Source organism: Amblyomma maculatum, chromosome 4, assembly GCF_055883805.1.
Source record: "Amblyomma maculatum isolate TAMU_Amacu chromosome 4, ASM5588380v1, whole genome shotgun sequence".
Classification (NCBI taxonomy): domain Eukaryota; kingdom Metazoa; phylum Arthropoda; class Arachnida; order Ixodida; family Ixodidae; genus Amblyomma; species Amblyomma maculatum.
This window is the reverse complement of record NC_139347.1, coordinates 182932134-182960045: the sequence shown is the minus strand read 5'-3', so window position 1 is coordinate 182960045 and position 27912 is coordinate 182932134. Positions and strand designations below refer to the sequence as shown.

Sequence of the window (27912 nt, the reverse complement as noted above, 5' to 3'; positions counted from 1 at the left end):
ACAAAAACATACCTGCCAACTCTCCCAAATTGTCCGGGAGTCTCCCGAATTTTGATTACATCTCCTGATTGTGCGGACGCGACCTCAAATCTCCCGAAAAATGGCCGCCGCAGTCCAGCGTTTTTTTTTTTCTTTAATTTTTTTTTTTTTGCGTGCTATAGCTAAGCTATAATCCTATAACGTTCTATTATACAGTGGAACCCAGATATATCGAACTCGAAGGGGATCTCGAAATAGTTCGATATATCGATAATTCGACATACAGAAATCGCCTTGTGACGGCACTTACGATGCGAAAAAATGATACCGTATTTGTCGCGTAATCGACCCACTCGCATAATGAACCCACCCTCCACTTTTGCACCCGAGAATTTGAAAAAAAAAAAAAAAAAAGGAAATGCGTTAAGGCCAGCTCGCTTACATGCGACTGAGTGATCTCAGTGACGAGCGGCAGCGACAGAGCGAAAATTTTCATACTTGTTGGAACTGCGTCCCTGTGCCGTTCGAGCCACCGTGGCAGCTCGAAACAAGGTTTCTGTGTCGCCAGCGTTTTCGCTTGCATGTCGCACTCCGTTTCGGTCGTCTCATCCACAGCTCATTTCTTGGCAGCGTGCCAAGATGCTGCGCAGCGATAACCTTGGGGCGCGTTTAGCTCCTGCGGTGGCGGGGAGCGAACTGGGCAGAGTGCCTGTGATGGCTTGATTGCACAAGCCTGGTTCGATTTATCACGTCGCGCTTGGGGCGGGCGTCATGATCGCAGCAGCTGACCGCGGGCTTTCGTTGATTCATACATGCAAGGATAAACTATAAAAAAAGATTTTTGCAAAAAAACAAAACAAAAAACCTGCCGCTTTTTATCGTCCGCAGCCGTCATATCTTATGCTACGCCGTGCGTACAGCACAGCGATAAAAAGGGATGACTCTCGCAAAAAAAACAAACAAAAAAAACTAACAGAGAGAGCTGCCGCTTCTTAACATCCGCAGGCGCCATAGCCACGTCAGCCGCGCGGCGCGGGCAGAGGGTTCGCAACACGCTGGAGAAAGCGTCTGACGTCTGTCTGAAAACGGGCTGAGCTGGCTTGGCGCAGCGCGTGTCGAAGGAGAGAGATAGCTAGGCAAAAGAACGGGCACACCCACGCACATGGCTTGCAAACGTCATGTGTTGGCGCGCGGGAAACGATGACCGCAGATGCGCGCGCCTTTGGGGAATGGGCGCGGCGCTGCCCAGACTGAACTGTCACCGAACTGTCCCCTTTCATTCCTTCCGTGCGTGGCTTGAAAACGTCACGCGGCAAACGGCCAAGGGTGATGCGATCGTCTTTGGGGAAGGCACACTTTCCAGTGCGTGGTGCGGAGTTCGATATATCGAACGACCGGTGAAATTGAGTTCGATATATGACGCGGCTTTTCTATACTTTTACATGGGATTTTCAAGGGGATATTCTGTGAGTTCGATATAACCAAAATTCGATATATCCGGGTTCGATATAACCGGGTTCGACTGTGTAAACATGCCGGAAAGCAGCGCGTGAGTAGTTAGTCGCCAGCATGTACCTTGAATCGAGGTTGCGGCCGCCGGCACCACCATGAGCGGAGTAACCGACGGGCGCCGCAATATTGGATTTTTCTGATTGGCTCGTCTTGGGCTGGCTCGCGCATTTAGCAATCTAGTCGTTATATGATGTGGGTCATGGGCGCTAGCCGTGCTAGGCTTCAGTTGGCTTTCTAATACCCTTGTTACACGGGCGTTTTCAATGGTAGTTCAGTTGGTGGTCAGTTGAACTGAACGGCAGTTAGCGATGTTACATGGCACCGTCAACTGCAGTTGAAATCTAAACTACAGTTCAGTTAAACTGATGTCAGTGGTCGCAGTTGAACTAGTCAACTGACAAGATGGCTATTAGCGGACGCGCCGCATCGGCCGAGTCGGCGGCATTATCAACCACAGTGCGTTCTAAAATGACACGGAATGTTGTTGCCCTGGCTAGCGGAAGACCTGGTCTGCAACCTTAACTACTCAAACGAGTGTCAAAACATAGCGCACGAAGCGGCACCAAAAAAACGGCAGTTAAGCAGTGAAGCCAGACGTGCCTGAAATGGATTGACTTGGTTCTGTGTCGAATTAAGTTGTCGCATACTCGAAAGAAAAAACATATGCCAAAATGTGTAATTCAATAATATGAACCGTGCATATGATGTAAAAAGTAATTTATAATAAAAAACCCCTCTTTTTTAAAGTAAAAATTTGCTTGCATGTAGCGGGATTACGTGATTCCGAAGGACATCTGAGTTTCGCTATATGTTTCGTGTAACACGGGTATAAGGCCGTTGAGTGAAGGGAGTGAAGTGCGGAACGTCGAGCTGCTCTTTCTGTTTCCCTAGGTTGGAACAATCGATGGCGCTTTCGAAAACCAAGAAGAAGTACTTGCAAGTATTTCGGAAATCGTACACGACTGAGTTTCCATGCTTTGACAGTTCACAAAAAGGTGACAAATATGGATTCTGTACCACGTGCGCCTGTGATGTGAGCGCTGTACACGGCGGCAAGAACGACATCAAGGTGCACATCGCTTCACAAAAGCATAAGAACTATGTTTGTGTTGCAGAAGAACAGGGCACCATCGGCAGTTTCTTCCAAAACAACAGCTAAGACAGTGTGAACCGTGCAGAGTGCCTCTTCACCGGATTTCTTGTCGAAAACAACCTGCTGCTAAGCGCGAGTGATCATGCGGGACCTTTATTTTGGAAAATGTTCCCGAAATGTGACGACGCAAAGCACTACGGATGCGGACGTACCAAAGCAACTGCCATCGTCGGGGAAATGGCTGTGGACGCAGAAAGCTTAATGCTGAAGTCTTTTGAAACGCCGTGCTTTCGCAATCGCTGTGGATGGAAACAATGATAGCGTGTCGCAAAATGTATCCCATCGTGGCAACTTACTACGTCGAGGAATCGCGGCATGTCAAAAGCTGATTGCTTTGTTTGCAAGAACTCCATGGAGAGGCCACCGGGTGGAAAATTGAAAACCTTGTTCTTGACGCGCTGAAGTCGCGTGATATACCCATTAAGAACTGCATTGCATTTTGCGCTGACAACGCCAACGTTATGATTGGGAAAAAGAACGGCATGGCAGCTGTGCTAAAAGAAGCTCATGAAAGCTTGCTAGTCGTTGCTTGCCCGTGTCACCTCATCAATCTTGCGGCCGAGAAAGGAGCCGCCTGCTTACCTGCAAAATTCGAAGACATGCTCGTGGACATCTGCTTCCTCAAGAGGAGTGCCAAGCGAAAAGATAGGCTCATCGAATTTCAAGAAATGCACAACACAAGTGAGGAAGATTTTGAAGCACGTGCCGACGCGGTGGCTATCGCTGGGAAAGTGCCTGACCAGATTGCTGGAGCAGTGGCAGCCTTTGGTAAGCTTCTTTCTAAATGAGACAAAGCCAAAAAACCAGCAGCGTCCATCCTTTCTAGAGTCGTATCAGATCCCAAAGAGAGCTAAAGCTTTGGGAGAAGATAAGCATGATGAAGTTGAGCAAGATCGCCGAAAATGGAAGGAGCCAAGAGGCAAGATGGACGCAACCCTGGCAAAGAGAGTGAAGCTTTCATCCGAGGGTACAGGACATGCCAGCTTTACCCGTGAAGAACGGCTGTTCTATTTCCTGTCCTCTGATGTCAACTTAGCATATGGCCTTTTCTTGAAGAGTGTGATCCCTGTTTTTGAAAAAGTCAACTGCCAACTTCAATCCCAGGCACTTCAAGTTCATCAGTTCCAGTTTCTCTTGGCGCAGCTCCTAAGGGATCTTATGGTTAGGTTTGTCAAACCCTCTGCTATGAAGGCATGTGCTTCACCACTGGAGGTTGACTACCTAGGTATAAAGAACCAAAAAGCCAATGAAGACCTGGTCCTTAGGAGCCGCACATCATCTATTGTGGAGAGGCTGCCTACCAGCGACAAGGAGCAGTTCTTTTCTGCTGTTCGGCAGTACTTTGTTGTGGCATGACTACATAAGTCAAAAATTTCCACTGGAAGATGAAGCCTTGAAGAAAGCAGAAGTCGCCAATTTGAAGTTCTTTAACAGCGCATCCTTCAAGAGCCTTGGCTACTTCATTGGGTCTTTCCTGCAACTTCTTTCTCAGGAGAAGAACGAGTCGAGAGAAGAGGCCTTGGATGCCCTGGAAGTAGAATTTGCAGAGCTCCAGGCATATGATGTTCCTGAAGAGATCCTAAATAAAGAGAGGATTGATATTCAGTGGTCAGAAGTGGGAAGTATCACTAGCATTGGTGGAAGAGTGAATTTTGGCAGAGTGGCAAAAGTGATGCTGCAACTACTTGCCCTTCCACACAGCAACGTTGAATGTGAGCGGATCTTTAGCACGGTTAAGAAGACAAGAACCGAATTCCGGTCTTCGCTTTCCAGCAAGGCTCTCGGTGACCTTCTCATGGTGATGAAGGGTTACCAAACTGGACGTTGTTTTGAGCGGACATATTCTGGCAAGTTCTTGAAGCTTGCGAAGTCTGTGACTGCCAGGTCACTTCACAAGTAAAGTTGGCCCCCCCCCTTCCACTGCAAGCACCAGGAGTCCAAGGGCTTTCATGAGCCTAAAAATACAAAGATAATTTCAAAATAAACTAGTGGGTCGCCACTCTCACCTCTTTCTGATGTTTAAGCCTCAATAATTTCAGAGTTGGTAATAAAAAAAAAACATCCCCCCCCCCCCTCCCCGCCTACCCTTTTCCCCCCATTGTCGCCGCGGCAGTCTTCCGAATTTTCATGTTGCTAGGTTGGCAGGTATGCAAAAAGAGGCAGTTAAAAAAAAAAAAGTTTACTTAAAAAGCAGATCAAAAATATTGCAACCTTGCATTATACAGAAATCCATATTTCTGATGAAAAAATGAATTATAATGAAATCACTAGCGAGACCAGAAATATCGCATCTTCAAACCTCTAAGATTGGAGGAAATGAAGAAAACATTTTACAAATGATTTATTTGCAAAAAAAGTAAAACAAATTCTATGTGAATCGCCTGGTGATGTCATGACCAGTCGTGACGTCATATTCACTTATCTCTGTCGTTATCATCATCACTGTGACTATCACTAACAACCGCTATCATTACCTGTCACTCTTTACCACTAACTAGCGGTGGCAGTCTCCATGGCAATCGCAGTGGCATGATGGTAGACAAGGAGAACTAAGATACGTTTCTCACGTGCCCGTCGTGGATAAGTCGGGATGATTGATAGCTATAGTGGGACAGGATGCCAGACCAAGATACTTTGTTGGGCGAGTTGGTACTTATTCATTATTAATATAAACAGCGCGAAGACGAAGACAAGGGACAAGAAACAAGAAAGCCACAGTACATGCGCTGACTCACAACTAAGCCTAAGCCGTTTACTCCAAGGCCCAGAAAAACAAACATGAAGAAAACAAAACGGACAATAAGTGTGTCAGCAAGACTTCTCTTGCTCTTTCAAGCAAAGAGGTGTCTTTTTTAAGTGATTTTTTAAAGTAATTTTCTATGCAGCAGGTGAACCCAGGGGTTGTTTCACGTGACTGTTTCGTTTTCTTCATGTTTGTTTTTCTGGGCCTTGGAGTAAACGGCTTAGGCTTAGTTGTGAGTCAGCGCATGTACTGTGGCTTTCTTGTTTCTTGTCCCTTGTCTTCGTCTTCGCGCTGTTTATATTAATAAGGATGCCAGACGCCAGATACCGCATGAGGCGTTAAGGGCTTTCGCCTTAAAAGCTACCCAGAATCTATTAGAATGCTCCAGGAGCATAATTTGGGCACACATGCATTTCACACCTTTCGTCAGCGCATTTGAGCCTTCTAGTTTCTTGACACACATAGCACTTCAACTAACATTTTTCTCCGTGGCCTTGTTGATGCCTGTGTTGTTGGTAGAGTTTTTATCAGCTCACCTAATATTGCAGCTGCAGCCTCAGCTGCTTCGACAGCAAACAGTGAGCAGTTGGCAATGACCGAATGGAAACTCTCACGAAATAGCTGCGTTTTTCCATGAAAACACCTTTCCAGCAGTTTCCTTTTGAGACTGCCGCTCATAAACTGATGGCAATGCATGAGCAGCATGTAGCCGTGCTTGGGTGCTGGTTCTCCTTTTGCATTGTGGTGGCACAATAACTCTGTGCCATTTGGGCACAGTGAGTGGTTAAGGTGATCATGTGCAGGTGTTACATGGTGGAATGTGGCCACGATAGCCTTCTGCATCTTGTTTACTTCCATGTGACTCGAGGGCGCAACTATAACATGTGCTCAACTTTGCAATCAAGAAACCAGTGTATCAGCCTTTTCCTCCCATGCTTCAACCATTTTCAGTTTTGTGTTTTTGCACGAGGTTTCGAACAGCTGTTCCCATCCTTTTCTTTACGTGGTTTACGCAGTCATCTTTTTGCACTGGGATAAGCCCATAAACCTGGCACCTGCCCACCACTAATCACCGCATGGCAGTTACCGTATATTGCTGTGTATAAGTCGACCTTTTTTTTTTTTTAAATGTCCTTCCAAAAGTTGGGGGGTCGACTTATAATTGGGGTCGACGTATATGCGGAGTCTTAAAGTCTGCTTATATGCGGGGTCAAAAGTAATTTCGACCGGTCGCGGATAATATCATGCCCCGTGCGTTCGTAATTTCACAAAAATTGTCAGACACAATGCGAAACTGGATCTGCTTAAAAAAAAAAAATTTGAATTTAATTGAGATATGCACCAAAGGTTTGCTTTAATATGATAGCAACTTGTTATCGACAAACCGTGGGCGTTCCACGAAAAAACGGCCAAAGCCGGGCGGGCTGGCAATGTTCGATACAAACGGGACAGCTATAAATCCAATCCAATCCTATCCAAAACGACCACACGTGACCAGTCAGATGAGCCGAGAAGCATTTTCGCGTGTTGTGCAACGCTGTATGCCTTTCGCCATTTCTTCTCGTCGCACCGCCTGGACTCTAGCCGACGTGACAGCTAACAGCGGTATATGTGGTTTGTGTCACTTGACGGACAATGCCTTGCAAGATCTCGGTAACAGTACAGCGCTGCTTTCAAGCGGCAAGTCATCCTCTACGCCGAGTCGGAAAACAACATCGAAGCAGGGTGGAAGTTCAACGTCTCAGAAAAGTGCGTGAGAGGCTGGAGAAAAACAAAGAAGTAAGCTTTTTGAGTGTGCTGCTACACGTCGTTCCTTTCGCGGGCCGAAGTCCGGACAATACCCTGCCGTTGAGGAGGCGGTTTCAGATTGGGTTCATGACCAGAGAAGCAAGAGCCTGAGTGTTTGCTACAATGACATTGAAACAAAGGTACGCGCTGTCGCGGAGGAAATGTGCATCCTGCGTATAGAGTTTAAAGTGTCTAAGAAGTGGGTGACGAATTTCATGAAGAGGAATGGCCTAAGCCTGAGGCGACGAACGCCAGCGGTTGCCCGAAGCATACGAAGAAAAACGGAAAAAACGGAGCGCCTTTCTGCGCTACATGAATGACCTGCGGGCAACAAATTCATTCCTGCTTGGTCAAATAGGCAAGGGTGACCAGACTCCAGTCTGGTTTGATATGCCTAGCAATAGGACCGTGTCCACAAAAGGGGAGCGCCAAGTCTGCCTGCTGACAACGGGCAACACGCACAACTGTTTCAAGGTCATGTTATGCTGTACGGCAGATGGGCGCAAGCTACCGCCATTCCTTCTGTTCAAGAGGAAAACGATCCCGACGAAGGAAAAGTTCCCGCCAAAAGTCATCGTGCGGGTGAATGAGGAGGGATTTTTTAATGATGAAATTGTCCTCGAATGGTTTCGTCTCATGTGGTGCAGGCATCTGGGGGCACTGCTGAAGCCCCGCAGCATGCTCATCCTGGACTCTTTCTGTGGCCACATAACTGACCGTGTGAAAAATGCGGTAGCGGACGCGGGATGCGACGTGGTCATCATTCCGGGCAGATTGACACCTATTCTTCAGCCATTGGATCTGGTGCTGAACAAGCCATTCAAAGACTGCATCGGTGCATTCTACAATGAGCGGCTCCAGCAAGAAAACCCAAAGACACCAACAGGGAGGCTGAAGCGAGTTTCTTTGGGCGAAGTGGCTCAATGGTTCAACGATGCCTGGTATGGACTACCAACAGACATGGTCTCTGCGGCGTTCTCCACGTGCGGCATCTCGGCACCGCTTCCGACGACCAGCGGCAGCAGTGGCTCATTAGATGATGATCACGACTGTGTCCTCACAAGCGACGACAGATGTCTCATGAATGAATAAACGTTTCTTTATAACTCGGCCTTCTGAAATACTTTTTGGGCGAGCTAGGACCGCAGGGTGCGGCAGCGTCGACCTAAATTCGGAGTCTAACTTTTTTTGCCCAAAGGGGGTCGCGAGTTGGGGGGTCGACTTATAATCGGCAATATACGGTACGTGCTCGGGATTGTTCTGCTGCAGTGTCGATGACACATTTTCTGTAGTCTTTAATACCATCGTGCTAATGTTTTTGTACTCCCATTGATTTCGAATTGATGTATGGTTACTGTACTTGCCCACCACTCCTGACCTAGTGTGAAACAATGAGTCAGTGGCTTCATATTGTGTACGCTTGTGGTTCTTGTGTAGGGTTGTGGTGAGGGTGTGGCCACACGGCTGGTTGAGTTCTCCGGTGAGCCATACAACGAGCTGGACCTCTCCTCCAAGCCGAAGAAGCCCTCCGAAGGAGGCGAGAAGACCACCTTCCGCCTGTGTTCCACCTGCTCCAAGAACATCCCCACTGTCAGTCAGCTGCACCACTACAAGTACCACACCTTCCACCGATGCAAGGAGAAGGTGTGCTGCTTATTTAAAGTCATCAGTTATCTGTAACCCTGCCAAAAATTGTTTAGTAAATTCTTTATGGCAGAAAACTGGGCCATAGTGGTTTGCTTTTGAGGGGAAACCTTTTTCAGGGTTCATATTCCAAGTTCGCGTGTAGTTATTGAAAGTGTCACTATCTCGCTGACCTCGAGTCATCTGATTGGTGGAAACGCCAGATCCGGATGCCACTACCACTTCCGGCATTTCCGCCAGTTAAGGTCGGTGAGATAGCGACACTTTCGATAATGACACAAGCTCGGAATACGGACCCTGAGGAGGGATATTTCAGCAGTCGCTTGCCGTACTGGCAGCACCCTGATCTCCTTCTAGAGCCCTGCGAAAGTACTAACTGTTGTGGGCTCGGCTTTGGTTTGAATGAGTGGATATTTTAATGCTGTAGGGTTCCGTGTTGTAGACATTGGCACTGGCTCTTGGGATTATTCAAATTTCCACTTTTACTCAAGCTGAGATTATATGGTTTTCACTGTACAGTAAAACCTCGTTAATATGTACCCGCATACCAAGTAGTTGCAGCTAAAACGTAGTTATGAGAATTCCCCAGCTTAGTCACCATTGAAACTCGTGTATTGGCTGATCACTTAAGACGTAGTGACTCATGAAGTGCCTACCGCTTAATGCGTACCTGCCATCGCAGTTTTGCTGGCTGTGCTATGACGTGAAACTTTTTCCGCCTTTCTGGAGAACATTATCACGTGCAGACTACCGGAGATACGACATTGCAGCCATTTTGTCCATGTTGCGACAAATGCGCCGATGTCTATGTTAATAGGCAGCCAGGAAGCGTAGGCTACGCTGTCGTGAACGCATCGCTGAGCCCTATCGCGGTAATCATCATCATCATACTGCTTGCCCACAGTCGTGCTGTTCACTAGTGACCTCTCACTGCAGGCCTGCAGGTGTTGTTGCGTTGTGGATGTGTTGCGGGCAGGTAGCGCGCATATTGTGGGGTCGTCTTTTGTTTGGAGCTGGTGCTGTGCGGATCACTGCGTAAGTGTGTGTACGAACGGTTGGCACTGCTGAAGCCTACTCGACCGAAGTGTCGCATACTGACAGATAAGGAAATGTTGATCATTATTCTACTGAAAATAGAACTACAAAGAGTGCACTAGCGAGTGCATAAAACTTGCTTACCCCCAGTCTCGGCATTTTTGAGACTGCTGTTGTCGCCGCACGATTACCACGGCGGCAACTGAAAATGACAAATTTCTGGTTGGTAGCACTCTTAAATGCACATACGTGAAAAATTAATGAAAAATTTACTGTGCCTGAAATTTTATTTCAGAGTGAATGTGTTCAAAATTGTATTGGTCGGTTAAGGGGCACTACCGGATAGTGCGTACTTTTCCCGCGTCTCCGCCAACTACGTATTAACGGGGTTTTACTGTAGTTTGTTCTAGGAAAAAATAGTGCATCAGCACAATGACAACGGAGGAGGAGACAAGGCGTAGCAGTGACCGACAACTGATTGTTTAATTAGGGCGCCTCGTTTAAGTACATGCGGCTGCCACTTATAAATCAGAAAAATAAAACCCCGGAAAAAAACAAGAAAGCAATCTGACCATTGACAAGAAAATAGTTTCTAGGACAACACAAGAAACTTGTGTTCTTTTTTTGATATGGCTGTGGATAGTGTGCTAAGCCATGCCGGGACCAGCTTCACAATCTGTGAAGCCTCAGTGATCTCTCTTGTTATAATATCATTGTAATATGATACAACTTGACAATCTTTGACCAGTGGATGGTGTGAACATTTACTGCGATGAATCCCAATGTTCTGAGCAGCATTTTTAACATTGTAGTGTTGCCTTGAGTCTGTCGTTAAGACAGCGTCAAAAAAAAAGAGAGTAGGCAATATTTTTTTTGCAGGGTACAAGCTTGTTTCAATACTTCTTGTGCAGACAGGGACAGTTTTTATGCACTTTTCCGGATCATCTGACGGCTCCGGCACAGTCTGACCGGAGCCGTAAAAATGATATAGACTCCATTTTTGTCCTGGTCCTTTTCAAATTATGGACACGGCATGTATATATGTAATGACCATCAGATTTTCACTGCTGGGAGGCAAAGTGCCATATTTCAACTTTTTTATATTCCCCGGCTACTGAAGTGAGCTTTCTGCTTTTTCCTAGAATGTCTTGCCAAATCGCCCATCAGTGTGCGCTACTTGTCTCTCAGGTCTTTAACTGGGGAAGTTCTCGTCAGGCTGCAGTGATTTAGAATAATTTGCATAACTTTCCCTGATGTCTGTGTACTTAGATGCATCCTAAAGGAACTCTAAAGGCTAACTGAACTTGGTCTGTTACGGATCGAATGCAGTATTCTGTTGCAAATGCTTTTTCTGAACCCTGAGCTTTCATAACCTTGAAAAAATTTTTGTGAATACATTTTCTGTGCTTCTACAAGCAACTTTAGCATTTTTTTGTGAGTTATGTCAATTTCTCCAGGCTCAGATATTTTGCCCTGCAACCTGACATTCATAGCACAGCCGTGTTTTCTCATGCAAACTGCAGTGACTGCAGGACTTGATTTTGTGCATGGATTGCTAAGCTTAGGCCATGCCATTGTGCAATTGAGTTATGATCACAGTGTTCTTAAAGTGAATTGATCGTCGCTGGTCATCACTGCTTTGTAGGTGACTCCTTAGCACCAGTGGTAGGCAGGTATTCATGCCTTCATTGTGTGTGCAGATTGACCGTTTGCGGGAGGAGCAGAAGGTGACCGAGTCGCATATCATCCTTGAGCGATGCCTGCAGGACGACACCTGGGTCAACCAGGTGGGGCTTTTTTCTGCTGTGCCTTTAACCCTGCGATGCCAGGGCCTTGAAAATGTCCTTAAGAGCAAACTTCAAAACTGCTACTTCTGTCGACATTGCATTGTGAGCGCAGAGATATTAGTGTTTTTGCGGTGAGGGCTGGATTATGCACGAGTTCATCGTTCAGCAGGCTTTCTGCATATCTGGAGAATGACACAATTTCACCCTGTTATGATTAATTTCATAGGAAAGGCTGTTCCTGCAGTTTTGTTAGCTGATCATGTAGTTCTGCAGTCAGAATTGGAAATTACGCACGTTTTTGCACTCTGTATTGTTGTCAGTAATCTGAGTATTATGGATTGATTGATAAACTTTATTGGGGAAAATTGGGGTTGGGGGTAGTGGGTTAGGAAAGAGCAGTAGTTGGCAGTCCTCTGTCCAGGAGTCCGTTGGCCTCACCAGCGGCTCTGACCCGCTGCATCAGCATGAGCTGGTGCTGCGCATCCGAGTCGGCTAGAAGGTCCTCCCACTGCTCAGGACTAGGGCTATCTATTTTAGGCATTATGGGGCTTGCCCTACATCCCCAATGTGTGCGGTATAGTGTAGCAGTGTCTCCACACTAGACACATTCGCTTTTTTATTGTGTTGGCCATATCTTGTGGTACAGGGCTCTGCTTGGATAGGTGTTTGTTTGTAGGCACCTAAGTGTAGTGGCTTAGGCGCCATAATACTCGGGAGAGGCGTAGTCAAGTATTATGGAGTTAAACATGAAAAGTGCAAAGGGGATACAAGACACGAGGAAAGAAATAAGCGGGGTATGTCAACAGAAATACCTATCCGTACTTTCGAATTAACGAGGGTTAATTTGACGAACTTTGGGTGTAAGTCTCTGAGGTCACGCAGAATGTACAGCCAGCAGCTGCCGCCACGGCTGGCTACCCTCCAACTTCCAGCACTGCTGGCCGCCGCGCCAATCACGAGCCAGGCTTTACCCACACTTTCATAGTTTTACCTGGTTTTATGTTTGTCCCAGTTCTGAACACGCGCAGCCTCCTAACGATGCCACACTATCGCCTGGGTGTTTCTTTGGCTATGTGGTAAGAACCAGGCCGCCCAGATGCGGTGCCGCATTGTTTAAATTATCCGTAGTGGAACTGACTTGCGTTCAAAATAACGGGCATTTGTACACAGACCTCTACAAAGCTTGGTTGGACCAAGCAGTGTAGTTCGAATTATCCGAAAATTCTAAATATTGAGGTTTGAATTAACGAGCTTTCACTGTTTCGCATTAAAAAAACTAAAACAGCGCATCAGGGGTGCCAAAAGAAAGTGGTGGCACTGCTGCGTCAATCAGTATGTGTCGGCTGTGACGGAGGAGAGCGAGAACACTCGCCGCTCACCCCTAGGACCCATATTTCATGGCTTGCTTTTGCTGCTTGCGTGTGTGCTGAGGGTGTTTTAGATCAGGACTCACTGGACACTGCCTGAAAGTTCCCCCTGCCCCACACCCCACCCATGATTTTCAATCGTTGAGCACGGCCTACCCTCCCTGTTGGCATGAATGAAAGAAATCTCGCCAGGTTTGCTGGTATGGAAGGGCTTTAGGCCTCGTTGTCAGCTACCTTGTGCTGATGTTGAGCTAACACTGAGAGCGAACATCAAGGCATAGATTCTTTGGATCTGGGCACCGAATGAGATTTAACCAGACAAGTTCTCTGCTCCTTAATGCTTCCACACCCTTCCCAAGGATGATAGCTTCACAGGTCTGCACACTTGCGTGTAGAACGCCTCCCGATGCCAACAGTCAATTTGAAGCATGTTTAGACATTCCTGTCACTTCATTGCAGCGCCAGCTCATGGTGTACCTCTCTTTAGTCATCATCATCATCAGCCTGATTATACCCACTGCAGGGCGAAGGCCTCTCCCATATTTCTCCACTTAACCCGGTTCTGTGCTAGCTGCATCCACTTGACCCCTGCGAACTTCTTAATCTCGTCCGCCCACCTAACTTTCTGCCGCCCCCTGCTACGCTTTCCTTCCCTTGGAGTCCAGTTTGTTACCCTCAGCGACCATCGGTTATCCTCTCTTCACACTACATGTCCTGCCCATGTCCATTTCTTCTTCTTAATGTCTACTAGAATGTCGGTAACTTGAGTTATTTCTCTGACCCACTCTGCACGCTTTCTATCTCTTAATGCTACCCTGCCATTTTTCGTTCCATAGCCCTCTGGGTTGTGCTCAACTTAAGTAGAACTCTCTTGGTTAGCCTCCACGTTTCAGCCCCATAGGTGAGTACAGGCAAGATGCAACTGTTGTATACTTTCCTCTTGAGCGATACCGGTAAGTTGCTAGTCATAATCTGCGAGTGCTTGCCCATCCCAATCGTATTCTTCTTGTTATTTCCTTTTCGTGGTCCGGATCTGCGGTTACTACCTGCCCTAAGTAGACATATTCGCCTACTACTTTCAGTATTTCGCTACCTAATGCAAACTGCTGTTCCTTCCCGAGGCTGTTGAACATTACCTTAGTATTCTGCATATTGATTTTCAAGCCTACTTTTCTACTTTTCCTGTCTAGGTCATCAATCATTATTTGCAGTTCATCCCCCGAGTTGCTTAGCAAGGCAATGTCATCAGCAAATCGCAGATTACTGAGGTATTCTCCATCTACCCTTATCCCTAACTGCTCCCATTCCAAGTCTCTGAATACTTCCTCTAAACAAGCTGTGAATAGTACTGGGGAGATTGTGTCTCCTTGCCTAACACCTTTTTTTATGGGAATTTTGTTACTTTCTTTATGCAGAACTATGGTTGCTGTGCAGCCACTATATATATATATCTTCCAGCACTTTCACGTACGGCTCGTCTACCCCCTGATTTCGCAATGCCTGCATCACCGCCGAGGTTTCAACTGAGTCAAAGGCTTTTTCGTAATCAATGAATGCTATGTATAAGGGCTGGTTATATTCCGAGCATTTTTCTATCACCTGATTGATGGTATGGATATGATCGATAGTAGAGTACCATTTCCAAAACCCTGCTTGATCCTTTGCTTGATTGCAGTCTAAGGTTGTCCTGATTCTATTAGCGATTACCTTAGTAAATACCTTATACGTAACAGACAGTAAGCTGATTGGTCTGTAATTTTTAAGCTCTTTAGAGTCCCCTTTCTTGTGAATGAGGATAATGTTTGCATTCTTCCATGGTTCCGGTACCGTCGATGACACCAGGCACTGCGTATACAGGGTGGCCAGTTTTTCTAGCACGATATCCCCCCCGTCCTTCAGCAAATCTGTAGTTATCTGATCCTCTTCAGCTGATTTCCCCCTTTTCATAGTTTCTAGTGCTTTCTTGACCTCGTCCTTCGTCACTGGTGGAATGTCTGACTGTTTTTCCCTACCGCCAATCTCATTACGATCCTGACTACTTTGGCTACTATAGAGATCTGTATAGAACTCCTCGGCTACTTTGACTATCTTTTCCATATTAGTGATGACGTTGCCCGCCTTGTCCCTTATCGCATACATCTGGTTTTTGCCTATGCCCAATTTCTTCTTTACCGCTTTAAGGCTTCCCCCGTTCTTTACAGCATGCTCAATTTTCTCCATGTTATACTTCCTTATATCGGCCACCTTGCGCTTATTGATTAGCTTTGATATCTCGGCCAATTGGATCTGGTCTGTTGGATTGGAAGCTTTCATACTCTGGCGTTTCTTAATCAAATCTTTCGTCTCCTTAGACAGCTTGCCGGTATCCTCTCTAACTATCCTACCGCCTACTTCTACCGCGCACTCAGTAATGATATCTCTGAAATTATTGTTCCTTGCCTCTAGGGTAATGTCGCCATCCTCAGAGCTGAAAACCTATTCTGTAGCGAGATCCTGAACTCTTCTGCCCTCCCCCTCACTGCTAATTCGTTGATGGGTTTCTTTCTTACTAATCTGTTGCGTTCCTTCTTCAGATTAAGGCTAATTCGGGACCTCACCATCCTGTGGTCACTGCATCGCACTTTCCCGATTACCTCTACATCTTGTATAATGGCGGGGGTTGAACACATTATGAGGTCGATTTCATTTTTAGTCTCTCCGCTAGGACTTTTCCATGTCCATTTCCGGTTCTTCTGTTTGCTGAAGAAGGTATTCATGATTCGTAAGTTATTGCGCTCTGCAAACTCAACTAGTAACTCCCCCCTGCTATTCCTAGAACCAATGCCATAGTCACCTACTGCCTTGTCTCCTGCCTGTTTTTTCCCTACCTTGGCATTGAAATCGCCCATTAGTACAGTATACTGCGTCTTTACTTTTCGCATTGCCGATTCTACATCTTCATAGAAGCATTCAACTGCCTGGTCATCATAACTACATGTAGGTGCATAGGCCTGTACAACCTTCAGTTTATACCGCTTATTAAACCTAATTACGATGCCTGCAACCCTCTCATTAATACTATAAAGTTCATCTATATTACCCGCTATATACTTATTGACAAGGAAACCTACTCCTAGTTGTCGCCTCTCTGGTAAGCCTCGATAACGCAGTACATGCCCATCCTTCAGTACAGTATATGCCTCATTCGGCCTCCTAACCTCACTAAGCCCTATTGCATCCCATTTCATGCCCTCTAGTTCCTCTAACAGCACTGCTAAGCTAGCTTCACTAGCTAGGGTTCTAGCATTAAGCGTTGCCAGGGTCAGTTTCCAATGGCGGCCTGTCCAGCGGAGCCAGGCTTTCTTAGCACCCCCTGCTGCGTCACAGGTCTGACCGCCGCCGTGGTCAGTTGTTCCGCAGCCGCTGGTGACTGAGGGCCGGGGTTTTATGGAGCTTATCATAGAAGGTTGTGGCCAATTACTTCACCAGGGTGGCCAAATCCTGTTCTGGTGAGGGAGTGCGTTGCTGGAGGTGTTCACCGGCATCAGGTCGCACCACAAACCTGTTTATGCAATTCCATCAACATGGGCTTTCTTTTCTTCTTTTTTTTTTTCTTTCTTTTCTTTTCTTTCTCTCTCTCCCCCTCTCTCTCTTTTTTTTTCTTTTTTTTTTTTTTTTTTTATCCGGTGGAGAATTGCGGGGCACCGGGATTTGAGCCCCGGTCCTCTTGCATGCGAGGCGGATGTTCTACCGCTACGCCACCGCTGCACACTCTGCACACGCTGCAACCTCTCTTTAGTAGATGGTCGTATACATGTTTGGGGTGTGCTCGAACACGCTGCTTCTCCTACACTCTTGTCAGGCCAGCGTCTCTTTGGCCATGCTCACTTCTGCATCGTTCTGCATTTCAATGCTGTCATCGTCACAGCTGCTTGAGCCGAGCAATGGAACCTGATGAAAGAATAGGTAAAGCATCTGGCAGAAAGCAATCGCTTTGCGAGTTATACATCACAGCCGAAGACTGCTCATTCCTATTGACGCCTGCTGTGTCTGCGACCATTTCACACTTACATCTACAGTTGAATCCCGCCACAACGAATACCGCCACAACGAAATTTCCGCGACAACGAATAATTTTTTATTCCCCGCGAGTATCCTATAAGAATTAATGGCCTAAATTTCTCTGCACAACGAACCATTTTTGCAGAGCGTTTCCGCTTCAACGAAATTTTCGCGTTCAAAATCGAAACCGAAACTAGTTTTATTGGCGAGAAGTCCAAGTCAAATCCAAAGCCACATTAAGCATGAAATCACGTGATTGCAGTTCCGCCATTTTGGCTTTGTGTCGTGGTCGCGTTGTTCACTCGCTGCCTTTCTCTTCGACAACGACGAGTTTTCATCCGCAGGACACGATGGCAACGCAAGTGAAAAAACGCAAAACTCTTTCCCTTGAGCAAAAAGCTCAAATAATCGCCCAAGCAGAAAGCGGAAGGAAGAAAGCGGCAATTGCTGAAGACTTCGGAATTCCTGCAAGTTCGCTGTCAACGATTCTAGGCAATAAGGACAGCGTGAGAATGGCACTTGCTTCAGGCACATCCTCGAAGCACAAAAAGGTGACGCGGCCCCTCCATGAAGAGTTGGACAAAGCAGTGCATGCGTGGTTTGTGGAAGCACGATCCAGCAACGTCCCCCTGTCCGGAAGCATCGTCCAGCAGAAAGCCTTGAACTATGCATGCCTACTTGGCATCGATGATTTTAAAGCCAGCATTGGCTGGCTAAACCGTTTCAAGGCCCGCCATAACATCGTTGGAAAAGTGTTGTGCGGCGAGTCAATGTCAGCAGACGTGGACGGAGCAGCTGCTTGGAAGGCGAGTAACATGGCCGGAATTTTAAGCAACTTCGCGCCTGCAGACATTTACAACGCCGACGAGACCGGGCTATTCTACGAGATGTTGCCGGCTAGGACGCTCGACTTCAAGGGGCAGCGCTGTCACGGCGGCAAACACAGCAAAAAACGCATCACAGTGCTGCTTTGCACAAACATGGATGGCTCGGACAAGCGTCCGCCGTTAGTCATAGGCAAAAGTGCCAAGCCGCGCTGTTTTAAGGGAACTCGTAGCCTACCTGTGCAGTACAAGGCGAACAACAAGTCATGGATGACCCGCGCTATTTTCACCGAGTAGATGATGGCATTCGACCGCGACATGAAGCGGCAGGGCCGTAAAGTTTGCTTGCTTTTGGACAATTGTTCAGCGCATCACTCCGACGAAGTCAAGCTCACTAACACGGAGCTGAGGTTTTTCCCTCCCAATTGCACGTCTGTCTTACAGCCTCTCGATCAGGGCGTGATTCTTAGCCTGAAGCGCGCTTACCGCGGGAGGTTAATTCAGCGGCTGCTTTTTAACACTGAAACCGGCCGAGACACGAAGGTGGACTTGTACGTGGCACTGCAGATTATGTCTGCTGCCTGGAGCACACTGGGGCGCTCAGTAATTGTGAACTGTTTCAGGCACGCCGGATTTGCCGAAGGTCGACCCGTACACTCTGCTGGCCTAACACCAGGCGTTACAGACGACGACGAAGAGGCGTCACCGGCTCCGGGGATCGCGGCCGCCTGGAAAACGCTGGGAGAAATAGGAACCGTGCCGCCTAATCTCGAGCTCGACGAATACATCGGCGCTGACGCTTGTGTTGTTGTTCACGAAGATGTGAGTGATGAGCAGATCATAAAAGCTGCCCGGAATGATAAGGACTCTTCCGATGAAGAAGACGACGACGTACAGGAAGCGCCGGCTGCGGCAACCGCCGTACAGGTGATGGACGCTTTTGATGTCATCGGGAATTTCGTTGCTGTCCGAGACGACGATGTTGCAATGGGTTTGCTGACCGAGTGCGAAAATCGCGTGACGGCGTTGCTCGCCGTGAAGCGTAAGCAAACCAAGCTTACAGATTTTTGGCATTAAACGCCTTCGCTGCTGCTTGGGCAATTCTTTCTGCGTTTCACGTCAAATTTTTGCGATAACGAAGTTCCGCGAGAACGAATTTTTTTTCGTGCACCGTGAATTTCGTTATAGCGGGATTCAACTGTACTCTCGGTTATGGGAGAGGCAGTAATTGGTTTTTATGTTGGCTTTGAGTGTGCTGCCTTCAGTTGTGACGCATGCTTTGTGAAGTCAGACTGGCTGTTTTTGTTGCAGTAAAATAGTACCATTCGTATTGAACATTTTTTGTAAAGAATATTTTCATAAACACTCAAAAAATATTGAATTCATTGATCTGGAGGCATCGAACTCAGCTGTTTGTATCAGTTTGTGCGAAGCATTTTACCTTGGAGCAAAATAGGGACAATTACCGACAGATTTGGCTTTAGCTGTGCCTAGTGGCCCCCAACTGACTATCTTTATGTGGTATTCACATGGCCTTAAAAGTAGCAGTCTGATGAATTGTTGTAAAAACAGTTTATCAAATGGTGTACCAGGTCTTTGCTTTGTCTTGTTTTGACTACAGTACAATGTTAAAAAAAAAAAAAAAGTAGAATTGTTTTGAAGACTGCGTTCTTACTGCGTGTGTCTTGAAGGTGCCAAGGAGGATTGCCATGGTACATTTAAACCTCAATGTAATCAACTTCTGCGCAATGAATTCCTCAATATTATGAAGTTTCTCGATTCCCCAATGCTGCTTCCTTTGAAGTGTTTGTATTTGAGAACTCCAGGCAGTGATGGTATTGTGGCAATTGATCTTGATGTAATGAAATAACTTTGCTGACTGTCTGTTTTGCTGCTTGAAACTTGGTGAATTATGTGATAGTTTCGTGATGGTAAAACATGAGCTGACATGAGAGAAATGCTAGCAATTGCAATGGGCAACTGAGGCTGATGCAATGCGCCATAGTTCAGCGAGTTAAACTGGCTTCCAAGAAATGTGAATTCATTGCTTTTTTTTTTTTCATGTGAGCTTGGGTTCTGTGGACACCTGAAAATGGTTTTTCGGATCCTCATTTGAGAGTCACTGCTGTAGTAACTGTTTGTTCGCTCGGTATGCAAATGTCTGTTGGAGCGGACCCATTTCTACGTAGATACAAATTTAGGTAAGGGATAGTGCCATCAACACTTCACATTGCCGAGATATTTGTGCACACACATTTCGGAGGTGCATTAAATGCTGGGAATTAGCAGTGCAACATAAGTGATCACAGCATAGGCTGCATACATGTTGGTTGCACTGAAAACAGGTCTTTTCGAAGGGGACGAAGTTAGGGATGCCATATGTAACAGGTTAACTGAGAGGTGGTTAAGTCAGCCACTTTGTTTGATAAAACACTGCAATGCCCTGAGAACCAGATAGAAATATACTTCTTTGGCACTAAGTGGGGCACAGTGAATTCTAAACACCAGCTAAATAAACATTTCCTGTGGTTTCAAGGAATGATTGAAGAGGAAATCTGTGAGGAGAGTGATGTGACCCATTCCTAGGAATTTTGCTAAGAGCTAAACGAGTAGCCAAAAACTCGGCAGAGAATATCGATATGCAATCACGGAGAGAAGCAAAATAATTCTGAGACACTCTTTGTGAATAAATCCCAAATGGATATTTCCTTATGGCTCCCAGAGGCGCCTGTTGAATAGACAGTGATTGGGGAAGCTTTCTGCATGTTCATTGAACAGACCGTTTAGAACATCTCTGTGCCTTGCATTTAGGAAAGTAAGGCGAAAAACGGGATACTCCATCTGTTCAATATGGCAGAAAGCACAAATTGGGGTCTTCCATGGAAGGCGACATAATACAGCCGAACCCGGATATATCGAATCCGGATATATCGAATTTCAGTTATATCGAACTCACGGAATATTCCTTTGAAAATCCCATCTAAAAGTATAGAAAAGCCGCGTCATATATCGAACTCAATTTCACCGGTCGTTCGATATATCGAACTCCGCACCACGCACTGGAAAGTGTGCTTTTCCCAAAGACCATCGCATCACCCTCGGCCGTTTGCGGAAGTAATGAGAGGGGACAGTTCGGCTAGGGCAGCGCCGCGCCCATTCCCTAAAGGCGCGCGCATTTGCGGTTATCATTTCCCGCGCACCAGCACGTGACATTTGCAAGCCATGTGCGTGAATGAACCAGAGAGAACCGGTGGGAACGAGTGGGGAAAAACGCGACAGAGCGAAGCGCAAGGGTGTGCCCATTCTTTTGCCGAGCTATCTCTCTCCTTTCTCTTTCCCGGCCTTTGTTCGCAGTAGCACGCGCTACGCATGCGCCAAGCCAGCGCAGCCCGTTTTCAAACAGAACGTCGGACCGCTTTCCCCAGTGTGTGTTGCGAACCCTCTGCGCGCAGCGGCTGATGTGGCTATGGCGCTTGCAGAAGTTACAAGCGGCAGATCTTTTTTTTTTTTTTGTTTTTTTTTTCTGAGAGTCGTCTATTTTTATCGCGCTGTACGCACGGCGTAGCATAAGATATGGCGTTACGAAGCGGTTTTTTTTTTCTTTTTTTTTTTTGCGGGAGTCATTTATTCTTGCATGTATGAATTAACGAAAGCACGCGGTCAGCTGCGATCATGACAGCGGCTTTTAGCATTTTTCGCTTCAAACAGCATTTGCAGCTACTGTACCACGCTTTCCAATATTTTGTGGCAGTGGACTACGCCCGCGCTAAGCGCGGCGTGATAAATCGAACCAGGCTTGTGCAATCAAGCCATCACGGGCAGTCTGCCAAGTTCGCTCCCCGCTGCCACAGGAGCTATAAAAAGATAAACACACAGGCCTCCACGTTATCGCTGCGCAGCATCTTGGCACGCTATCTTGGCACGCTGCCAAGAAATGAGCTGTGGATGAAACGGAGTGCGACATGCAAGCGAAAACGCTGGCGATTTCTGCGGCAGCGACACAGAAACCTTGTTTCGAGCTGCCGCGGTGGCTGGAATGGCAGAGGGAGGCAGTTCCAACAAGTTGGAAATTTTTTGCTCTGTCGCTGCGGCTCAGCTCATCGCTGAGATCGCTTAATCGCTTGCATATGAGCGAGCTGGCCTTAACGCTTTTTTTTTTTTCCAAATTCTCAGTGCAAAAGTGAAGGGTGGGTTCATGATGTGAGTGAGTTGATTACGCGACAAATGCGGTATCGTTTTTTCGCATTGTAAGTGCTGTCCCAAGCCGATTTCTGTATATCGAATTATCGATATATTGAACTATTTCGCGATCCCCTTCGAGTTCGATATATCCGGGTTCGACTGTACAGGGTGCATACAAACGAAATGGCTGGTCCATTTTTGCAGTCATGCATGCCTGCCCTTTATACAGAAATGCGGGAGTGCCTCTACAGGCAGCTGGTGTTACGTGGCTTTATTGAGCTGTTATCTCAAACCTTCAGAGACTGGCACCTGTTGTGAATCACGAATTAAGAACTTGCTTGACCAGGAAGTTATGAAATGTGGAGCATTTAGTAATTCGGGAAACCAGGACGAAGAGAGGTCTACGCATAATATTTGATCGCTCGAGCAACAGATGCAAGCGAGCTGGTTCTAAGGGCCAACGAAAAAATCCAGGCACATCTTCTTCAGTCGTTACTGCATTCAAAGCCAATGTAGTTGTGCCCAGTTGAATTTTTGCACTTGCTAGAGCATGACACGGCTATGTTTACTCACTTACAAAGATTACCCCGATCTCTGTGCATGGCACAGAGGAACTTCTTAGCGTTTCGGAAAGAGATGCCGCCTGTGTTCGAGAGTATATAAGGGAACCAGCTTCAGTTCGAGAGTACCGTATTGTGGATTATAGCAAGGAACCAAATTTCAGTATGGGTCACATATTGGCCTTATCAAAAGGTGCCAGGTTATGATGTGATGCGGCTGCATGTATGCGTGAGTGTCATTTCGTCTCTTTTCTCGCGTGCAGATGTTTGCAGACTTGCAGAAGCTGTGGCGGACATGCGCGCCCGAGTCCAGTTGACCGGCTCGAACGTGCCCACCTTACACGGCCACCCCGGATTATTCTTCCTTGCATTCTCTGTCGTCGCTGCCGGACCGCCACCACCACCCTTCACGAGCACAGCACGTGCTGCTTTTTGTGTACAGTCATTTTGTTTTTGTTTGTTTTTTTTTATCTTCACCTTTCTCTCTGTACCTTGTTCTGCCCAAACTTCCTTCAACCTCGACCCCCAGGAAGAGAAAGCAGAAATCCCCACCTGAGCCACCTGATGACCCCCAGTTTTCGCTGTTCTTGCCCATCGCCCCACTATGGTTGTCGCCACTGTGTGTGGCTTGTCACAGAATACATTTTATTGATTTCACTCAATGCCATAGCTTCCTTTCTGATGACGAACCTGTTCTTTCCATGGCTGTGGTTAATGGCCGCTTAATTTTGGGGTTTCAAATGATAGGAAATGACCTGTAATTTCCATCAGACGACTAAACATTAAAAAAAAATATTTTTTTCTGTTTTTGGTTTGGCTAACTGGAAGAAGTAATTGCAGTTCGTGAGGTGAGAACTGACATTGGCAGCAGAAAAAGATGAGCCGGGAGTCTGCACTGGATAACGTTAACTCAGGCATTTTGTGAGTCTTGGAGCTGGTGCAACTGCAGCTGTCTGTGCTGTCATTTTCTGTTCCACTTAACTGCTCGATTTATATGTTTTCCCTCATTTGCTGTCACGATTTTGAGCTGAGAGCTAATATGTAGATCGTATAGTTAGAGTCAGGTATGCATGTGTTTCATCAACCAGTAGCCAACCTGAACTGGCCAGTGGGATGATTCAAGAGGTAGGGCAAGAAAAAAAGAACTAAAATTGATTCTGGTCACTTGTATCACGTGTCGCTTCCCTCTGGCTCCTCCTCCCTTTGATGCCATTCACTTGTTGCTGCAAGAACTGCCGATAAAACTGGGGGCCAGATGGAGTCATGCTCTGTCCTCTTTTTCTTCTCCACGCTCCCCATCTCCTTTTGCCCAATTTTTTTGGAAGGTGGTCATTCTCGGCTGTTGTCCTCTACGCTTTGGAGCCCTGTTCTGGCTGGATATGTATGGTTCTATCATTCACCTTGAAAAGCATAAGAACAAACAAGGAAAACAAATTTTGGGGAACGTTGGCACTTTGTGCTGCGTGTGAGCTGAAATTGCTGTGCAAGAACAAAGGGCATTTGTGTGGTGGCTGTCATTTGGAGAACGAAACCGGTGTGCTTTTTGCGTCGGATGTGGGGGACTTTTCACTAGCAAGGTGTGTCTCTTTCTCCCACTCCCACGTAGCATTGTGTAACCCCCCAGCCGCTCATAACCCCCTGTGCAAGTTCTGTCATATGCTTCGAATAACTTCAACTTGAGTTGGCTGAGATTAGTGGTTATTGCCCTGTCGAGTGTTTATAAAAAGACCTGGCTAGTCTCAGTTATTGTACAATTATTAGAAGGCTGCCCTGTTTTGATGGGCATTCCTTAAGTTGTCATGGAACAGTGTCACAGTGGTCAAGGACTGCTTCAGAGTAGTCCATTTTTTTTTTTATCTGCGCTTTGAATTGAGATGGAAAAGGTTATTAGAGGATGTCATCCTGGGATCTTGTGGGTGCAGTAATTTCAGTTGCACAGCTGACTGAGTTTATGTGATGCGGAGAAAAGTCGCACTTTATTAATTTTTTTTCCATTTGATTCTACTGCTTTTCAGTATTCTTGATGTGCTAATTTGTAGGTTTTCTTTAGTTCTTTTCTCAAGGCATTTCTTGCCAGGATAGACTTTTAAGTATAACTTGTCTAGTGTTGTAAACATTGAGTAATTTATGTGACTTTACCAGTGCTGGGTAAAGTCGTGTTTTGTTTTGCCACACTACCTTGGATGATTAACTTGTGATCTGAGCTGTTTTTATGACATTTTTTTTTCTGTGGATGTTCTGCCTTTTCTTTTTATCTTTTAATGTGCTTTCTTTTTAGTTAGCTCAGCACGTCCTTGTTAGTTTGTGCCAGTTAATGAACCATTTTCCATGGCAGACATGGTCCTTGTGCTGTTTCCAAGCAAAACTTCAGTCCCAGATATTTAACGTACCTGTGTGCTCAAATAGACGTCTCTTGACATTTGAAGAGAGGCACTTTTTTTTTTTTTTTTTGACACATTTTTGCAGTTCACAGTATTAAGCTATGCATTGTATAACATTATTTTGGTGTGTGCTGTCTGTAACAGAGCAAGTTGCACTTATATACATTGGTACAGCAGAGCGAAGTGCTTTTTGTTTCTACTAGATTTCTTTTTTGTTTTGCCCTAAACGTGTTAGGACACTAAATTTGTCTTGGTGATTTCTTTCGAATTATAAGACGTAAGATATCAGTAATCGTGGATCACCACTGGAAATTTATTATGCTCAGTACATAATGCGCAATTGATAAAATATTTCCTCATGCTGTTCCAGTTTCAGTAACCAAATGGCGGCTAATTAATTAATTAATAAATTAAGATGACAAAGCAGAGATTATACTGCAGCTTGTGTATGCTTCATGTGATTTTGTACTCGCAATGTCTCAACCACTGTTGGTTAACCTGAAGCCAAAACTACAGAAAACTGCAGAATAAAAGAATAGTTGCTCTTTTCTTGTGCTGGTAAGTTCCCAGCAGTGATCCACAGTAATTGTCTTCATGAGTTTAAGCGCCATCCTTGAGCAAAAAGGCTCGACCTTTTCTATTTTTTGCAATCCATGGGTTGAGTTGTATTGCATTCCTTCTGCTTAGGGAGTTGAGCTAAGTATCCAAGCCACTGATAACGTTTCAAAACAGTTTTGCAGTGGTCTGTGACGCATTCGAATTGCATCACAGCTCATAGTCTTCACAATTGCTTTCTTGATTTAGTCATGTTTTTCAAGCGTCAAGCAAACTGAGTAAGCACTGTGGATGCTTAAGCATGGTGCATCATTCATGTCATGCACATAGACAGCATCAGCAGTTGTGTGTTGAGACGTGTCTTGAGAAAAGCCATTATTTTGCATACCTGTTCTTCGAATCTACCTGCATTGTATTCAGTTTTTATGCCTCATTTTTAACCGCCAGGTGTTGCTGGCTGCAGCATATTTTGTATAGTTATCTCTCTGGTTTGATTTGCTATTTGTTTCACTATCGTGTTCTCGTTTTTCTCTGCACACGTGTGTGCAAGGCATTTAGAGCAAAAGTTCGTTCTTCAAGGTTGGACAGTTTGATTCACACCACTAGGACCAAAGGACATACTTTGTAGCAGACTCATGTTTCTTCTATGCTGCTTTTCCTAGTGGATGTTGTTTACAATAAGTTCAGTTTTTTAATGTGCATTGTTTCAGCTTAATGTTGGAGTGCCATTACAGTGGGTGCATAGAGAATTGAGGCTCTCTGCGCATTGTTCACCGCGTTTCAGAAGTTAGTTTGGTCAACAGCAGTGACCATTGCATATGATTCAAGCTACCAGCAGGACATGCTTGCTCTGGAAAAGTTAGGAGTGGCATAAAAGCGGCCACTGTCGGCTCTGGGAAGTTTTGCCTCTCAGCCCTTTAGAGAAGCTAATTTGGAAAGTCTTTGCTGTCATTCTGTTGACCAAAGGAGTTGTCTTGGGGCCGTCACTATGTCACATCGCTTGCCGTAAGTACACCACGCCTTGGCAGGCTTTTAGTTCTCACCGCAATATGCTTGCATTTCTCGCATGGCCACACTGTGGCGGTATTGCGCGGGCTTTTCCATGCCATTGAGCAAGTGAGCTTGTGCTGGGTGCTGGTACACAGTCCCCATCCTTTTTTTTATTGTTTTATAAGAGTGTAGGGAGGAAGTTTACAAACAGATTCATGTACATAAGAGCTCTAGGAGTGTTGTGTGGGTGTCAGTGTTAGTGCATAGTTTAGCTCACCTGACCTTTGACTGTCGTTGACATTGCCCGGACTTGTAACGCAGATGTGCACTTGTGTTGGGAGGCACTGGGTGATTAATTTCCATGCAGTTCACGTGACCGGGATGCCCTTGCAGGAACAGTGTGTGTGTTTCATGCAACGAGCAGCTAAGTTTTCTTTGCTGAAGCCTGCAACACTGATTCCCCGTTCTGTAATGTTAATCAGTTTTAGCTCCTGTGCTGGATTTGTGATACCTACAGTCTCCCCAAAGAACTAGCACTTGATGGTGCCAAGGGGCAGACTGGCATTCACTCTATGTTCTTGAATGTGGATGTCCAGTCTACACTCTTCATTATGCAGTCAAGCAAGCTTTTTCTAAGTTGACAGCTGCTTTGCGTGCATATTGTGCTGGCCTATTTAGTATCAGTTTTGACAAGCCTTTTATACAGCAATCACCCCTGCCAATCTGCAGAGTGGAGGCTCCTGTGTGCGCCTATGTTTATGAAGGTTGTGCTGCTTGTTTTTTTTTGGGCTGCCTAACAGCGTTTACGTTGTTCATAAGCAACAGTCGAGAATGGTCTGCCTCAGCTTCTTCATATTTGGCAGCATTGTCAGAGCTGCCAAGCAGCTTTGTTTGCTTGTCACCCTTCCCTGGCTCTGTTATGCATTTTAGCCCGATGGAGGCATCTGCGTCACACCACGGTCAAGTGTGTATTTGTACAAGTGATTCTACTGATTCATTTTTAACCATGGTGTATTTTTTTTTTTGTAGCCAGTAGAGGTCAGGGGAAATAAAGCATTTCATGTAACCTTATATTTGCTGCTATGGTCTTTACTAATACTTGGTGTCAGGAGCACCAAAAGCATGGGACAGCCAAGTGATACATATCTGCATTGTGTTGGCCAGTTGGTAAGAATCACGAGATCAAAACAGGCAGCGTATGTGGTACAAAGCAGCAAAAAACGCCCTGCCTTCAAGGTGTGCAGTAAATGGATAAAGAACAGCTCTCCCTGAGTGATTGGGAGAAATTCAATCGGCCGGACTTTCTTCACAGCCGCGACCTGCATTACTGAGGTGGTGCAGGGTCCACGGTGTTGCTCGAAGGACGAATCG

General features: G+C 46.1%; 1 protein-coding gene across 2 annotated transcripts in view; it reads left to right on the top strand.

The window, feature by feature from the left end:
* Positions 1–27612, top strand: part of LOC146193788 (uncharacterized) — a 69581-nt gene extending 41969 nt beyond the window's left edge. For both annotated transcript variants that reach the window (XM_084602822.1, XM_084602823.1), the window contains exons 6-8: positions 8613–8819; positions 11555–11641; positions 22879–27612. In XM_084602822.1, coding sequence (XP_084458948.1) covers positions 8613–8819; positions 11555–11641; positions 22879–22932 — 348 coding nt within the window. In that variant the 3' untranslated portion in view covers positions 22933–27612. The remainder of the gene's footprint in view (positions 1–8612; positions 8820–11554; positions 11642–22878) is intronic.
* Positions 27613–27912: the final 300 nt, after the last annotated feature.